This window comes from Mauremys mutica, chromosome 3, assembly GCF_020497125.1.
Source record: "Mauremys mutica isolate MM-2020 ecotype Southern chromosome 3, ASM2049712v1, whole genome shotgun sequence".
Lineage (NCBI taxonomy): Eukaryota > Metazoa > Chordata > Testudines > Geoemydidae > Mauremys > Mauremys mutica.
The window spans coordinates 16839059-16857405 of record NC_059074.1 but is presented as its reverse complement, the minus strand read 5'-3'; the positions used below and the strand labels follow the sequence as shown (position 1 = coordinate 16857405).

Here is an 18347-nt window from a genome sequence, read left to right as displayed (position 1 = left end):
ATACGTCGATTATACATACTTGACTGTCATCTCCCACACTTTTAAATTTTGGCCTTAATCTCTCCAAGCCGAAGTGCTGCCAATGGCAGATGCGATAAATCTACCTGACAGGAAGGAAAGAGGGTTTGAGGCAGAATTAATGTTTGTACAGTACTCAGCTGAAAATTACCACCTAAGTATAAAAACTATCATTAAGCGCATGCATAGTGGCAGTGGATCTGGAACAGAACCTGGAAGATCCTGGCTCCTAGTCCTCTGCTCATGCCACTAGACTGTACTGTTATCACCCTGTAAGGTCTAGCAGATGTGGCAGTTCTAGTGGGGTTCCCCAACTGCATCATGCACAGTGACTTGGCCTCAGTTCTGGAGACACTAAGGTCTTGCCATGTTAGGAAACTCACACTTGAGCTGCAAAATATAGCCTTTACCACAGCAGAGTACCACAGATGTTTCAGAGAATAAAGTGAGTTTTCTATGTAGGAACATGTGTACTATGGGAATCATCGGGGCCACTCCCATTTGCCCAGGTGAAAATGATCTTTGTGCACAAAGAAAGATCTGAATACACCAGTTGTTCTGCCACATAAAAACAGCTGAGAGTAGCAGTGCACAGGGCGATACCACATCTGAATTATGAGGGAAAGGATGTTCTGAGAGTAAAGGCTCCGGCCCTTGACTCAGAAGGTCTGGATTCAATACCCTGTTCTGTCACAGACTCCTTGTGTGACTTTGGCCTCTCGGCGCTTCAGTGCCCCATCTGTAGAACTGGGAGGCTGATAATTCTGCTATTTCCTGTGTTTATTTAGATTGTAAAGCCTAGCAAAATGCGGCCTGATCTCAGTCGAAATCTCTAGGTGGTACTGTAATATGAATATATTTTAACAATAATGAAGGATACATGGAGAAAGCTGCCACTGTACACCTGAACCACCCCATATAACATCATGAATCAAGAGGAAAGAGAAGTGTTGGTCAATCACCCTGCTAGGCTACTGCCCCCCTGAATTTTGCTCAGAAGACTCCCAGCACTGAGTAGCCCCTTTCTCCATCGCCTCAAACATAAGCAACTGTACTTGGCTTCTTTCCAGGCCCTTCATGGCTCAGCCTCCCTCCTCCTTGTGGTCTCTTTTTCATTACTGAAATGTTGACACTCACCTACAATCGGCCTATGTCATAGAATCATAGAATCTCAGGGTTGGAAGGGACCTCAGGAGGTCATCTAGTCCAACCCCCTGCTCAAAGCAGGACCAATCCCCAGCTTCCAATGTCACCAGCTTCCATTGTCTACTTGTTACATTTTTCAAACAAGCGCTCTGTGCTTTCTCCCATGCTTCCCCTCACTCTTGGGAAGACGTACACATCCACAGAGCTATGTCACTTCAAACTCTCCTTTGTCAGGACACCTGAAAAAACTTGACGATGGGTAGGCTGCTGGCAGGCTGCTTATCATGCTGACTGATACTGCCTCAGAGTTTCCTTGTGTTCCCCCATCTGTCTGTTTGTATCCATCTTTGTATGCAGTGTTATTGTAGCCGTGTTGGTCCCAGAACATTAGAGAGAAAAGGGGGGTGAAGCAATATCTTTTATTGGACCAACTTTACTTGGTGAGAGAGACAAGCTTTCGAGCTTACACAGAGCTCTGCTTCAGCTCTGGGAAACTTACTCAGAGTGTCATAGCTAAATAATCTATTCCACCCTGTATTGAGCTGTGACACTCTGAGTAAGTTTCCCAGAGCTGAAGATGAGCTCTGAGCCAGCTCGAAAGCTTGTCTCTCAAACAGAAATTGGTCCAACAAAAGATATTACCTCACCCACCGTGTATCCATCTTGTCTTGCATTTAGATTGTAAGCTCTCTGGGGCAGAGCCTTCACCTGTGACCCCTTCCCGCCCCACTCATGTTTGTACAACACCAAGCACAATGGGTCCTGGTCTGTGATGTGGCTCCTAGGTGCTACCACAATACAAATAATAAGCGGCTACGATATGGCAATGGTAGGTGGCTGGATGACAATTCCAAAGATGGCTTAGCAGCCACTCTCAAACGTAATCATTGCTTTGATCGTTAGCCCTATGTCTCTAGTAAGGCAACTGGTCCAGGTAGTGTGCACTGCTCTGGGAAAGCCTTTGTCAAGAAAAACAAAATGCAACTTGGAACTTGCAAATGCAAAGCTGTAGCCAACATCCGCTCTTGGAAGCCCTCTGCTTCCACAACTGAGAAGGGTAGCATGTGCCAGAACTTCATCAGGCATGGAATTAAAATAGCCCTGGGCTGGGCCATGTGTTTCTCAGTGCATCATGCTATCATCTCCCAAGAGTCTCCTAGGTCCCATACGCTACTTTTTCCTGGGGACATTGCTGGGGCTGATGTTGCTCTGTTTTCAGAACAACACAGGCACTTGGCCTCACAGCAGGAATTCACATGAGGTGGTTTCCCTCCACCCACACCCTTCACAACATTCTGCCGCCCCAGGTCCAGATGTTAAGAGGTGTTTTTTGTATTAAACACAATGCTTGTTCGGCAGGTGATGCCATAAAGCAGAGGTGCCCAGGCGTTGGAGAGTGATATCCCAGCTAACCCATCAATGACATACAGTGCAAATTGTTCATGTGGTGTCATTAACTTCCCAGACGGTGACCGCTTTCATTAGCCCCTTGCCAACTGAGAGAGACACATTGTTGGTGCAGATGCTGATACTGACATTCCATGTTGCACCTCCTCCAGTAACAAGCATGTGATGCCAATTGGCAAAGACAAGCAAGAGAAGGACCTTCCACATAACTCCCTCTTAATTACAGTGCGCTGTTTAAACACAGGTGTTAGTCCACCGACTTCAACATAAGTACTCCTGAGAGGAGAATCAGCTTCTGGTGGGTCCTCTACAGCCAGTACCAATATGCTGTACAGAAAGCAGGAGTATTTCATGTATGCCACAGTCCAATTCGGACATTAAAGTGGGAGCTCCACATCTATAGCCACTACAGTGCGAAGGATCAGACAGTGCTTCCTCTTCCTAGTCTCAAAGATGTTGTTGACTCTCTGCCTCAATTTGGCTATCCCTCAGTTCATCCCCCTCACCCATCCATCTCATCACTGGGATATCTAAGCATGGCATTCCCCCTTCCCTTCATCCTCAGTCATGGCTGCCATTTCAGCACCGTCAATCTCAGTACCTGACAAAGCATCCTACACTCTGCAATTGGCAACAGCGTCCGCATGTCCTGCAGGGATCTGGACTCCAGCCTTCAGCCCTGATGTGGGGCTCCCTGATTTCTGCTTGGTCCCAGCTGAGCTTGATCAATTAAAGAAAGTTTTGAGCAATCATACCATGAGGCTTGCAGGTGAAAGTGCCTGCCTGGAAGGTGGACAATGTTGATGAAGTAAAGCACACCCTGCAGCCGCCTCCTCTGTGTGCAGCTACAGCCCCTTGAAAACACTGCAGACATAGTTTGGTGCAAATGATGTCTCTGCTTCTGAAGGAGAACTTCGTTGTGTGTCAGAGGCATTACCTACTCCCCAGTGAGCAAGGGGTTAAGTTCATCTCTGCTGCCTCTCCTCCTGGCACCAATGGCTATACGCGTGGTATACAGAGGGAGGATGCTTTGGAGAGGCTGGGCTCTAAACTCAAAGGATGTAGGAGTGGATTGAACCGCAACAGCAGTATGCTTCGATAGCGAGGGTCCGTAATTCTGAATGTCCATGGCCACATTGTCTGGCTTTATGCCAGGTGTTTAAAAGCTCCATGGGATTATTACTGACCTGATACACCCAAGTTAATCATGTATGATCACATCCAATCTTCAGGGCTTGATGTGCAGGGACTTCATCTCCGAGGCAGGTTATATGACCAAAAAGGGACAACCAGCAGTGACCAATGATGACTTCAGTCCTCTCAAGGCCAGTTCTCAACAATACATCACTATTACTGATAAAAATCTAACCACCTTATGCCCAGTAGTCACCGCTGGCAATGCATATGAAATGCTTCCAGCCTCTTTATGTCTTGTTTAAGCAATGTCCATGTTTCAGAGCCCATGTGAGAGTGTTGGAAGTACACAGGTTTGATAAATGTGTACTTTTATATATAATTTCACCTTCTTTTTGCTCCAGACCCTAAGCAGGTCCTTCATGGCTGAGGCTGCTAAACCAATTCTTCTTAGGATGCCTGGTTGGCTGCACCCATCTGATGACAGTTTACTGCCTCAATAGATGAAATCATCCTCTATTTCCACAGTTTGTTTGGCAGCGCAGATGTCTTGTATCACAATGTTTGTGCTGACACTGTGACTTTTTGTTTTTGCCCAAGCAATCCCAAGCTAGAGAATTCTTTTCTTTTTGCTTACTCATGATGTCCCCTTGCCCTGAATTTTGAAGACCTTGCTGACTGTGACTGTTTTTCAAAGGGAATGGCCAAACAAAGTGCAAAAAGTGCAGGAGAATGTCTGTGCCTCTGTCCAGGAATAATATTCCTCCACCTCAGTCTGATGCAACAAGACAGGTCTAATATCAGTGAAACAAATAAGTTTCCCTCTGTAAAAGTGAGTGATACTTAGGTCAGGACAAGTATAAAACATAACCATTCCCATAGGAATTTCAGAAGGTAATTACTGTATTAGCCTAACGCCTGCAAGACATGGGCTAGGACTGGGTGAAAATGTTTTTCAGTGGAGTTTTTCAGAGGGACAAGAAATATAGCCTCTTAACTGGTAAATCAGATGAAAATAGTTCCTGTTGAGCTGACCTTCCTGATCTCATCAGATAGGCATAGCCAGTTAGAGACAGAGAAATGGCATGTGACTTCCACCATGTGATGCATCCCAATGGAATACAGCTCAAACCTGAATTACACTTTGAACAGCAGTTTGAAAAAAATCTGCAAGCAGCCAAGTAGAGAAAAATAATTTCCCCAAAAGCTCCAGTGGAAAGTTTGCATACACCCCCAAAACAGTTCTGATGAAACACTGGGAGGGTGTGAGATAAAGTGGGGCTGAATCCAGGTACTGAGGTCTGCGTAGGATGGTTTTGCACAGCACTGCTCTGGCCTTGTGGCAAACTAAATTGTTGAATTCGGCTCTCTAATCTGATTTTAACCCTAATCTTAATTTTTTCTATAGCTTCTGTAATATCCCTAAAACCCACTGCAGAAACTGGTTCTTTCACATACCTCTCTCCTGTGTCTCAGTCTCTGCAGTAATAAACTTAAAGGTTCCAAATATTAAACTAGTCTCAACTGCAATTTGCTCCCTAGAATCCATCACCGCTAACACCCCTCGCTTTTCAAATATGCTAATAATTTTGCATTTAGTACTTACCAGAATGTCTGCAGAATTTAAAAACTCTGCACCCACTGTAGAGTGGATCTAGTCACAAGTGACCAACAAAAGGCCATCACCTGTTTTTATCTTCCTCCTGACTCTTCCTTTTGTGTCAGCCCTAAAACCTATATTATTAGGCATGGAGGGTCTCCCTTTTTCTGTGTAAAACACTTCTCTCCTATTACTCTTGCTCTTTAAAATGGAGTTTGGGGTATTCTCCTCCATCTGTACCCTCCTATCTTCCTCTCTGACGAGGTTCTGTCCTTGTTTCTGCCAGAGGAAGTGTGAATCATTGTCTCAGCTCTTATCTTCCATTTCTATCATAAATATCAGTCATTCTTTTTAATCTCTCAGCCAACACCTTTCCAGTTTTGCTTTTCAGCTGAAAAGTTCTACTCTGAATCAGGGGGTGGGAGAGTGTCTAGTCTCTATGGTTCTTCACTTGCCCCATCTGTAAAATGGAGATAAAAAATACTAGCCCACCCACCTCAGAAGGGTGTTGGGATGGTTTGTTAGGGTCCAATTCTGCAACCTTCATAAAAGGTCACATTTTGCACTGGTGTCAATGGGTAAAATTGCACTAAAAGTCAACGGAGTTGCACCTGTTTACACCAAGAGAGGATTTGATTTATTGAGTTGGCATTACTGCATGTGAGTCAGGGTTGCAGAGTTGTGCCCTTTAGAGTGTAAAGCTTTTGGAGACAAGAGCGTTGTCTTCAGCGTATTCTTACAAAGTGCTGTCTGCCTCTCCTGTGGTGCTGAGCACTCTCCCTGTTGCGCTGAATTTAATGGAAGGAAGTGTAACTTAGCCCTGGTCTACCCTGGGGGGGTGGGGGAGGATCGATCTAAGATACGCAACTTCAGCTATGATCTTAGATCGACTTACCTCCCGTCCTCATGGCGTGGGATCAACGGCCACGGTTCCCCCGTCGACTCCGCTTCCACCTCTCACCCTGGTGGAGTTCCAGAGTCGACAGGGAGCACGTTCGGGGATCGATTTATCGCGTCTAGAGGAGAGGCGATAAATCGATCCCCGATAGATTGATCGCTACCCGCCGATCCGGTGGGTAGTGTGGACATACCCTAAGTGTAGCTCAGTTCTGCATAGGATCAGGCCTACAGTGTCAGTCACTAGGAGGACACAGACACGGACATGTGCCTATATACAAAAGATAAGAAGGCCCAATCCTAGAGCCATCGCATGAGTAGTTCATTGACTTTAGTGATACTACTCTCATAACTAAGGGTTGCAAGATAAGGTCCTTTACGTTTCTGGACTCTGGCTGCTCTATTGTCCTTACAAGTAGTTACCATTCTATTTACAAAAGCCAGTACAGGCTGGTAAGAATAATCATTACAAAAATGTTCAGACTATGAGACCTTATTCCGGTTTAAGTTCATATAATTTTAATTAGCTCTTCAGAAAAGGCCTGGCACTTATGGAAAATATCCTTAATTAATATCAGATGCTAAATTAGTAATCAAAAAATGAATATCATTTGGTCTCAAGCTGGAACTAAAGTATGTTTTGGCATCATTATTAACTAGCAGCAAGTTCTGGAAACAGATGCAAATCTAGATACACTTCCTAAATAGAAAACACATTGCAAAGAAAACTCAGATAAAAATATATCTCTACATACCCATATATTTGAGTGTGCTATTTCCTGTCTGTATCAGCAACAAATTCATTCCACTTCAAGTTCCACTTGTTTCTTTCTTTTCTGTTGTTTACAAATCCCATACTTCTGAAATAAAAACTCTTTCCCTCTGCCCCAATTTATCCTGTTTATTTCCTTTCTCAACAGTAATTTAAAATACATTAAATGGGGTTTTAGTAAGGACAAGGATTGGGTCCTTCAATTCAATTGGATTCTGAAAATCAGGCCATTTATTTCAATGTCTAAATACGGATGTAGTTGCCTAATTTTAGGCCACCCACATTTGAAAAATTTGGCCTATATCCTAAAGGCAGGGATCATGCAACCCAGCTTCTGGACAATAGCTCCAATGAGAGATTCCACGGTAGAGAGAAGCTCCTATTGATGTTCTACATGCCAGTGCCAAGGGGCTATAATGCCTAGGTGGGATTAAATGGGCAGGAGGCTAAAAATGGACAAACTGTGGTTTGCAAAATAAATAGTGCCATTTTAAAAAAAAATACGATGAGTCACAGGTTTAGGTACAAACTGCAAATGACAGAGTTGTTTCTGAACAGCACAAATTTATCTTGATTTTTAGTAAAGCTTTTGAGTCCCATGTGACAGTCTCGTAAGCAAACTAGGAAATGTGGTCTAGAAAAAATTATTATAAGGTGGGTCCGCAACTGGTTGATAATTACTCTTTGAGTACAATCGTTCATTGGTTTACTGTCAAACTGGGAGGCATATCTAGTGGGATCCTGCAGGGGTTAGTCCTGAGTCTGGTACTAGTCAATATTTTCATTTATGTCTTATATAATGGAGTGGAGAGTATGCTTATAAAATGTGCAGACGACACCAAGCTGGGAGGGCTTGAAAGCTCTTTGAAGGATAGGATTAGAATAAAAAATGAGTGACAAATTTCAGAATTGGTTTGAATTCAATAAGATGAAATTCAATAAAGACAAATGCAAATACTTCACTTAGGAAGAAAAAAATCAAATGCACAACTACAAAATGGGGAATAACTGGCTAGGTGGTTGTACTGTTGAAAACAATCCCAGTGTTATAGTGGATCACAAACTGAATATGAGTCAACAATGTGACGCAGCTGCAAAAAAGGCTATTATCATTTTTAAGACATGGAAGGTAACTGTCCCCCTCTACTCATCACTGGTGAGGCCTCAACAGGAGTACTGCATCCAATTCTGGGCACCACACTTTAGGAAAGATGTTGACAAACTGGAGAGATTGCAGAGGAGATCAACAAAAATGACCAATGGTTTAGAAAACCTGACCTATGAGGAAATATTTAAAAAACTGGGCATCTCTATCTTGAGAAAAGAAGACTCCGGGGGGGGAGGGAACTAATAACAGTATTCAAAAATGTTAAGGGTTGCTATAAAGAGGACTGTCATAAACAGATAGTTAAGGGTTAAGGTCTCTTTTACCTGTAAAGGGTTAACATGCAGTACCTGATGACCACCTGACCAGAGGACCAATCAGGGACAAGATAATTTCAAATCTCTGTGGAGGGAAGCCTTTGTCTGTGTTCTTTGTTAGAGTCTCTCTTGGGAGTTAAGAGAGGCCAGTCATGTCTCCAAGTTCTCCTGGAGTAGTTCCTACTATCCAATAGTGAGTATAAATTAGAAAGGCGAATTAGTTTTATAATTTGATTTCTACATTTGCAATTGTGTGTTTACTATAGAATTTCTTTACTTCTGTACTGTTATTGCTTTTACTGAGAAAGAAAGGAGGGGGGATTCTCTCCAGAGATGGATAAGTTTAGACCCTGTATTTTTGCATCCTGGTAATACAGAGATAGTGTACTTTCTTTTTATTCTTTAATAAATCTTTTCTGTTAAGGACTTGGTTGATCTTTCCTTGGGTGAATTCTCACGGAAAGGGGAGGAGGGAAGCATCCCTCTGTAGTTGAATCCCGGTATCTCTCCTAGGAAAAGGGAGGGGGGAGGAAGCAGGGGGGAATGGTTTATTTCTCCTAGGTGTAAGAACTCCATGGATTTGGGGCTCTTAGGATCCCCAAGGATTTTGGGGAAGGACTGTGTCCCAATACACGTACATTATTGGGTGGTGGCAGCTTTTACCAGATCTAAACTAGGATTTAAGTTTAGAAGGATCCATGCAGGTCCCCATCTTGTGAACCCAACAGCTCCAAGTGGGGGTGAGACCTATGACATGGTGGGCAGCGGCTGGGATAAATTAAGAACCAGAGAAGCCATTGAGAGCTATTCTTTCCCTCTAGAGCAGGGAGGCAGCCTGAGAAGAGGGGGGGTAGAAGTATTCAGCTTCTAGCAAGGTATTGTTATGAGGAGTTTTTTTCAGCTGGGCTAAGCTGAAGGGAGCTATTCTCTTCTTCTAGAGCAGGAAAGCAACCTGAAAGAAGAGGGGGGGGTTAGAAGTATTCAGTTCTAGCAAAGTTTTGCTAGAAGGAGATTTTCAGCGAGGCTGGCTGAAGGGAATAAGGATTTTCTAACAAGGCTTTTGTTAGAAGGGACACCTACTGAGAGGGTACTTAGCAATTTGCAAGAGACAGTTGCAAAACCGGTTTGTTTAGTGCTGTGAGGAGGAGGGGGACATTTTTTTTCCTCTTTCTCAGTCTAAAGCACAGTTGGTAGCTGTGAACCAGTTACAACAGCATAACACCAAATGCAAATACAGAGTTTTTGTTTCTTTCTATTCAGTCGCGAGTAGACAGAGTAGGAATTGGGAAGCAAGCAACCCAATTCACTGACTGCAGAGGGGTGTGGCCAGCACCAAAAAGCACAAAGACATGAGTACCAGTCAAACAGCTGACCACAAGAAAAACATGGAAAAGCAAAAGGCTAACCACAGGAGGGTGTTGGAGCTCCAGAGGGAGGCCCACCAGCAGGCCCTGGAATTAGCAAAAGCTAACCCACATGTTCCAGCCAACCCTAACAATCCTTCTCCAGGCACAGTTCCCCATCCCAAGAAATTTCCCACCTACATGGCAGGTGAAAGAGGACAGTGATCAATTGTTCTCCATGTCCACTGAAGGTATGAGAAGAAGCAATGGGCTTAATCTGCAGCAAGGAAGATTTAGGTTAGACATTAGAAAAAACTTTCTAACTACAAAGGTAGTTAAGCTCTGGAATAAGCTTCCAAGCTAGGTTGTAGAATCTCTGCCACTGGATGTTGTTAAGAACAGGTTAGACAAACACCTTTCAGGGATGATCTCGGTTCACTGGGTCCTGCCACAGAGCAGGGGGCTGGACCTGATGACTTCTTGAGATCCCAGCCTGGTATTTCTACCCTTCTATGGTTCTACTTATAGAATCCCTCAAGCTTTCAGAAGTCCCCTTTGTCTGTTTAGCTCAGTGTTTCCCAAAGTGAGGTGTGCAAAGGACTAGCCAGGAGAAGTGGGGAAACCAACAAACCTCTCACGTGCTCTTGAGCCTCAGCTTTCATTTAAAAAAAAAGAGCAAGGCCAGGTCTACACTAAAGAGCTAAGTGGACCCAGCTGTGTTGCTCAGGGGTGTGAAAAAGCCATATAGTTAGCAGCGACTAACCCAACCTAACCCCTGATGTACCTAAGAGAGGGAAAAGAAAGTGAGGTGGCCAAGGAAGAACTGGCAGAAGGCAGTGACAGAGGAGATTGAATGTGCTGGTGTTACTTGGGAAGAGATACCACAACTAGCAAGTAACCATCATTAGTGGAGGAACTAGTCTGCCCAGTGGTACAGCAGGAACTAAGGTCTAAGTTCTGAAATGGGCTTAAAATGGGACATACATTTTTTTTCTTTACAGGCAGGTGACCCTTCAATGCAAAATTTCAGCATCAGTTTTTATGCCCGTTCTCAGTAGTTTTTGTCTGACTTCCATTCATACATTTTTAATAAGGACTGTGTAAAACTGGGCTCTACCTAAATTTGTCCCTGCTTTTTGTCAGGTATCTTTTAAGAGACACAGTATCAACCTTTCCAAAAATTGGCAGATAGGAGAATCTTGAGTGGATTTTGTACAATAGGTAGTTTTAAAAAGAAATATATAGGTTTTAAGAGTCTTTTCGCCTCTGTTTTTTAAAAAATGAAAGTTTATCTGTCAGCAGAGGGTGAGGCATAAAATCTTCTCAGAGAAATTCAAAATAGATGCCATTTCCCATCATTCTCTAGGTCCGGAGACTGAGGCCACACATCAAACTGCTCCAGTTCACAGTGCTAAGAGGGGTAGTGTGGTGAAGAAGGGAAGGCTGAGCAGTAGTCTGGTGTGTTGTAGGGGATACGTTGGTAAAAAGGGGTGCTGGAAGGCTAGCATCCCCTGGCAGACAGAGTTAAGTTTATGATCTGTGAGGTATGGTAGCTGTGGTAGTGGCAGGGTGAAGCGGCGGATGGGTGTGCCTGTGGTTTGTACTGTTAGTTGGCTTACTTACTTCCTTGCTTTTGTGTCAGGTACTGTAGATGTTTCATGACTACCGGTAAGTTCTTGTGTATTAATCTTACTACTCTTTTAACATTTATTGGCCAAAGCCTGCAATTGCTGAAGGCCTTGATTCTAAAAGTCCTCGTGGGGTCTGCAGGATGGTACTCGGGCAGTTAGCCTGAGTCGCTGTCTAAACCACTGCGGCCACATTGCTACTTTTAGGCATTAGCTCGAGCAGAGTGTGCATGTATATGTCTACTTGTGCTGCGAATTACACCAGCTGTTGGGTAGACATACCCTTAAAATGTGTTAGCTGGCATGTGGTACCCAACACCTTCTCACCAAGCTTAAATATCGGTCTAGACCATGCTATGTGGCATGTGAGGCCTGAATCTGAAGTATTACCATTTGTCTTCCCATTTGTTAATAAGCAATAGGCATTCATTAAAATGACCTTGTATATTTCTAGCAAAGGTGATAATCAGTTCTCTGCCATTATACTGAGAAACAATTATTTTTCTCTTCGAGGCCTCGTAATGCTTTGGTTCTAAATAAAGTAATTCCTCCCTCATGCAGGAGGGTGTCTGAAGTTTTCTCGTGCTCCCAGGAATGTAATTTTTCTTCTAAAAAGCCTGGTTCTACTCTGAAAAATGACTCTGTAAAAATGGATCAAATGGATGAGGATCCAGTTTTCTCACTTTACAAGTGATGCGTTGGTTGTTGTAACTGCCAGACTAGCAGACTCAAGCTAGATTCTTTCCTTCTGATATCCCTTTGCCAGTAATGAAGTGCAGCCCAGTTTTTGTGGTCAGCTACACCTGTGCATCCCCATTGCATTCAGTGCTGTTGAAGTGTTTCTGTCTGTCTATATTAGTGCTGAGGGCCAAACCATTATATTTGAGCACTGTGCAATCATTAGTGATTTTACACCCCCGTCTCATTGGGACGCATTAGCCCCATTTTACAGATGGCAAAATGAGGCACAGACTAGATTAACTGACCTGCCCAAGGTAATACAGGTAATTTGTGGCTGGGGCAGGAAATGAGGCCAATTCTCTTGAATCCCAGTCCAGTGCTCTATCCACCAAACCATCTTTTCTTATCTCACCCTTCTGTGTGGTTGGACAAGTGTGACTGAGGCCCCAAGGTTGGGACTTAGTTAACAATGGGGTTGACAATGTGTGAGAAGGACTAGACTCAAACTCCCCTCCCAGAGCTGTGTTGGTTCCGCTGGGCTAAGAGGAGTAAAAAACAGTACAATTTATTTTGTTCGCAAAAGCCAGCAAATAGGAGCTGGAATACACCCAAGGAAATCACATCTCTTGGGTAAGAAGGTGGCAATTTTTGCAATCACAAAACCACACTTTAACATTCCACTCCACACATTATAAACAATACGGGCCAGATCCAGCCCTTGCTCGTTTGCCACAGTGCAGTGGAATTCGCTGCATTTTAGGGGCATGCAAGCAAGGTGCCAGAGTTTTCAAATGGTGCTATAATATGTCTCCTTGCTGTTTGACAGTCAGACCTAGTCCTCAACCTAAGAAAGCCACTGGCAGTCAGTGAGTTAACATGCAGTATTGCGGACAGTCTCAGATATTTGTGGCAGATCAAAATCCTCTTTGGTAGATTCAGAACTAAGTGACAAAGCCAGCTTCCTATGTTTGGAAAAGACAAAAACAGAGAGAGAGAGAGGTTGTTCACCAAAAGGTGAAGGCCAAGAGAAGTGGGGATAGCTTGCTGTGGAATAAAATAGAAAAGTACTGCATATGGCCCTATGATGTACACAGTTAGGTCTTTTAGCCATTATGTGTGTGCCCCACATGCTAAGCACTCACGTTTGAATACACACAGCCAAGTAACTTACACTGATGTGGCAGTCCCGGTCTGGGCCTTTCCCTGTAGGTATTGCTGGGGGCAAAATTGCAAAAATAACTGCTTTGACCACACAGGGCTGTGCAGACCATCAGGAGACTCAAACTAAAGAGAAATCAATCTAAAGCCAAACACATCATTTCTTCAAAATAAAGTTAATTTTGTTTTTAAACCAAATGAGCATCACAAGGAAAGGCCAGAAGGGCCTGTCGGGCTTTGCCAGAACTGTTGACCCATATGGAAATGTGGCATTCTCTGAAAACCCAGAGAGCACTAGGGCCAGAGAGATCTTTGCTGCTATTTGTTTGAGAAACAAAGCTTCCGCCCCTCCAAGATGAAAGAAATAAAGGAGTCTAAACTAATCAAATCCTACATGCCTGTTGGCTGACGTTCAGTTTGTCCATGATGCAGCTCAGTGAAGTGAGTAGCGTTTACAGTGCTCTGAGCTTTGTAGAAGGGAGAAAACAAGACAGAAAGAAATTCACCTGGCTGCAAGTCAAACAGGTGTAGGAGGCTAGAATCTGTGACTGTAACAGTGTCTTACAAACATGGAAAAATAGAATAAGACCAATTCTTCATGCTTTACTAATGAATTGTAAAGGTTTTCTTTATATTACACATGCTTTTGGCAGATACCTCACCAATATTTCCACACCTGTCTGCTTAGAATTTTAATGCTCCGGCTAAGACACGGTTCCCCAGAATAACAAAATATACAAAGCGATTTTCTGCCGTTCCATGTTGTATGTTATAATGGGGCAACCAGCTTACTTTACACAGCTGAATTTACCTTTGTGACCACTTGAACTACATGGCTGCATGCATATTTGTTTGATAATAAGTGTCAGTGCTGTCTAGTGCATGTGCCTAAAAAGATTTCCTCTCTCCTTCATCATTCCAAAGCACAATCTGTCCAGTCTTCCCAGGACTGCTACCCTGAAGTGACTCAACCAGTTTCTGATAGAGATCTTAATCACACATTAAATAAGGGAATTAGCTATCTTGAGCTACTGAACTGAAATAAGCAAAAGTGAGCCTTAAACCTAAATATTAAAGAAACAGAGGCCCTTGCCAGTAAGTCAAATCTAATTTAGGAGATAGAAGTAAAAAAAATTAAAATATCAAAAATACAGAGAAATTATCCTAGTTGCTTCACAACAGATGCCCCCTGTTGAAAACAGTGTGATTCAGTAGTTGAATCAGACAGTTAAAGATAACCTGACCTAAAATGGACCTTCAGACACTCAAACTACATGCTCAGAATAACAAGGTAGCACTTTAATTTGTGAGTCAAAACCTTAAAAAGAAAGAAATTTTGACCCCTTCACAGTGCAGAAACTCTGGTACCACAGACAGATCTTCACTTTTGCTGCTAAGCTGCATTTGAGGGCAGATAGCTTCTGCATAAGCAGCCTCAACCTTTCCTGTTCCTGTCTGCATAAATATTTTAGCTGACGCATAGTCTTTACCTGAGAGGCGTCTGGGCACATCGGTGATGGCAGGAAGGCCTGTGCCTCGTGAAGAGGACAGGGGAGTTGTGGAATGAATGGATGGTGAAGTCATCTGGCTCAAGTAGGATGGGTAAGACTGGTCATATGACCATGGAGGGGATGATTGTGCCTGTCTGGGGTCTAAAAAACAAAACAAAAAGAGAAAATTAAAAAAGAAATGAAAAGATTTAGGGACACCAGCAGCTTCATCAATGAGAGTGGCATTATCTAAGCACATGGATATCATGAAGAATGAGACTGCCTGACAAACCAGGACTCCCAGCACCCTTCCCTTCTCCCTGGCTCTGAGTTTTTCACCTTGGAAAATAATATGGCGGGAAATGCACAGTGCAGAACGAAGCACTTCCTCTGAATTTCTAAAGCAGTAGGAGGCAGAATTTAAAATGATGTGGCCAGTGTTCCATAAATTCCCATACTCTCTTGTCCAGTCCTAATAAAGCATTCCACCAGCAGCTCAGAGCTCTGATAACATCCCCAGTGTGTGTGGCTTTTTGTTTTGCGGTTGCTTTTCTTTTTCTTTTCTTTTTTTAATGCTGCAGCTGAACTTAAAACTGGCTTTTTGGGGAGGGAAGGAGAACTAAAAGTTGATGGCCACACTGTCAAGTTGTTATCCAGTTTCAACATTAAACAGAAGCATTTTCAGCACTGAGAAAGTGATCCAAGAAGAAAAACGTCATTAATCCTATTAGCATCTGTCCAAAAAATATCACATTTGGATTCAAGCCCGATTACCTATAATCACCATCAATATAATCTGAAACTGAATGGTTTGGGGTAACCATTGAAAGTTAATTATGCCTTTTCTAATTTGTGCAGCTTGCCTTGGAGGGAATGATTCAAGGGCATGCAGATTCTCTTTTCCACTGAAGTGCTGGTGGGCTGCATTGGGTGAGAGAAGAAGTTGGGCAGTTTTATTTTCCTACTACTAGGTTTTGTAAACAATTTTGCTTTTAGTCAATAACCGGTGATTCACTGCTGACAGGAGGAATTACTCATCAACATTTATTTTTTCTTTTACATTGGTGAAAACCCAACAGCATTTCCTAGCTAAGAGAGTTTGTTTAGTAAGCTAGGTGGTACACAAGAGAACTGTATGCACTGCTGCCTCTAGATTGCTTTATACCTACTGCAACGTAGCCAAATTCTCTCTACTATTTCCAAAGTAGCAAATCAATCCCAGTTTACCTCAAGAAGTTGCTACATTTGAGCAGTGTCTCAAGGCTCCACTTTGTTGACAGAAACACGAAATCTGAATGGCATAAGCAATCCCCTCCCTGATTGGGGAGCAATCCCCTCCCTGAATGGCATAAGCAATTTTTTTCTTCAGGAAATTCATCTTTAAAAAAACAAAACAAAACCCTCTTTCTGCTCTTCCACATGGCAAAACCTTGTAGTGTCAGCTATTTCTTGTTTATTTTTTCTGTTCAGACATGATTTGTTTGAAGAGATGTCTGGAAAGCAGATACTTCCTTGAAGCAAAATAACTATACAGATACAACCAAAAAAACCCTTTCCAATTTAATTTTAAAAGGATTTTCCTTTGGTTTTCAGTTTATATTAGAGTTGAATAATATAAATGGTTAACATAAATTCTCCTCAGAAATCTGAAGGACACTTGATCGTTAAATGTAATGAACTTCTTTGTTTTAACAATTTCAAGGCTAGGGCTGTATAGATTGACACAACTTCAAATATGACTGGCTGTTGTTATATCTGATATTGACACTTCTCCCTGCCTCATACCAGTACTGTAATCTACTACTCAATTAATACAATTAAGCAATCGTAAACTGTGGGGGTGGGGTGGGAAAGCTTATGCACAGTGGCAAAACAATATTAAAATTAATGATGGGTCAGGACCAGAACCTCCCATCCAAACTCGTTCAAATTCCAGGAGGTTTTCAATCCCAGTCTTTGGATCCAAACGACCGTCCCTTATGGTTTTGATTCTAGGTCACATCTCAGACTGGAAGGGAATTAATTTCCATTTCGAATGTGGAAGAAATATCCTAAGAATGGATGTTCTCACAGGAGTTGGGCCCAAGACAATGAGACTCTCATGCATACAGTTGCTCTCATGGGATTTCTGCCACTCAGAATGGTAGAAGTCTCATGGGAGCAGAAGTCCTTGTCACATTTGTGCACCATCATACCTTGAACTCATATCCTAGTCCTCATTTGGCCTGGGACCCTGAAATCTAGCCGAACCCTAGATCTAAATACAGCCTCTTTGGCTCATCCCATCTTAAAATAAGAATAAAGGCTTTAGGGTCATGTAAACAAATTCTTATATTTGATACTTGATTTCAGCAATTCACCATTGTAACGGTATGAGTTTTAAAAGCAAAAATTATTTTAGAATAAGAGAGGAGAGACTCTCTTTTGGTTAAAGCACTGGACTGGGACTCAGAAGATCTCAGTTCAATCCTGGATTTGCTACAGACATAGGTGCTGGAACTAGGGGTGCTGCCGCACCTCCTGGCCTGAAGTTGTTTCCATCATATGCAAGGTTTACAGTTTGGTCCAATGGCTCTCAGCACCCCCACTATAGAAATGTTTTCAGCACCCCTGGCCACAAACTCCCGATGTGACCTTGGGCACGAGTCGCTTAACCTTTCTCTGCCTGAGTCCCCCAGACTACTCTCTTTCTCCTATTCTTTATCTTGCCTGCTTAGTTAGTAAGCTCTTGGGTGCACAGACTGTTTCTTACTATGTAGTTAGCACAATGGGGCCCTGATCTTGGTTGGGGCCTCTTGGTCCAGATAGCTCAGTGCAGAGAAGACCCGTGCCTGCCAATCATGAGGGGCGTACAGTGAGGGGAGCAGCTTCAGCAGAGCAAGGGAGCATGCTCAGTACAAGCCAAGCAGCAAATTGGGGGGGGGACATGACCCCGGGTGTCACCACGGCCCCCCCATGTCACCTCTGACTCAGTGGACACATATTCCAACGTGACCACTTCTCAAATGAGAGTGAAAGTAAGTTCAGTTTGAGCTCTGCAGAGAAATGAGGGCCCAGTTCGTCACTGATTAGAAAAGGAAGCAATTGAAAAGAAAAAACTGAAACCAAACCAAACCCAGGCAATTGTTGATAGAAAAGTTACTACTGCAGCTGAGAGTCACAGCTTGGGAGGAAATCAGGGCTGCACCAGAATGGATAGTCATGAGACTTCTTCGCCGTAAGTCAGGGCTGAGGTCACCATTGGGGCAGGGTGGAGAATCTTGCCCTGTGGCTGGCTTTGTTCACTGGGGTTGGCCTGTTAACAAACAGGAAACTGAAGTTTCTAGCTTCTGTGAGCAGAAGCGCTCAAAGCAATGCCACCTTGTTAAGAACAGCAGGTGTTTGTGTGTGCATGTGCGGAGGGCTGGGTGGGGGGAGCTGCACTCGTGCTGCCTGTCAAAGATTATGTGCAAAGCCGAATGGTAAATTGCACACATCTCCCCAAGCTGGGATGAACGCGCTCATTAACCAGGCTAAATGGGAAATTCAGTGCACAAATTACAGAAACAGCTGTTAGTCCTGCAGACCGCCAGCCAGCTGGGGACCCACGATGCAACATTCTGTGGCACTAGCGGCTAGTCTACACTAGACGCGCTACAGCTGCGCTGATGC

At 43.4% G+C, this 18347-nt stretch overlaps 1 protein-coding gene across 9 annotated transcripts in view; it reads right to left on the bottom strand.

Annotated features, from left to right (window-relative positions):
* Positions 1–18347, bottom strand: part of RUNX2 (RUNX family transcription factor 2) — a 486380-nt gene that overhangs the window by 213207 nt on the left and 254826 nt on the right. For 8 of the 9 annotated variants that reach the window (XM_045009227.1, XM_045009226.1, XM_045009229.1 and 5 more), the window contains one exon: positions 14697–14858. In XM_045009227.1, the coding sequence (XP_044865162.1) occupies positions 14697–14858 (162 nt within the window). Of the gene's footprint in view, positions 1–19; positions 105–14696; positions 14859–18347 lie in introns of all 9 variants that reach the window. The other variant, XM_045009235.1, reaches the window with a different exon arrangement.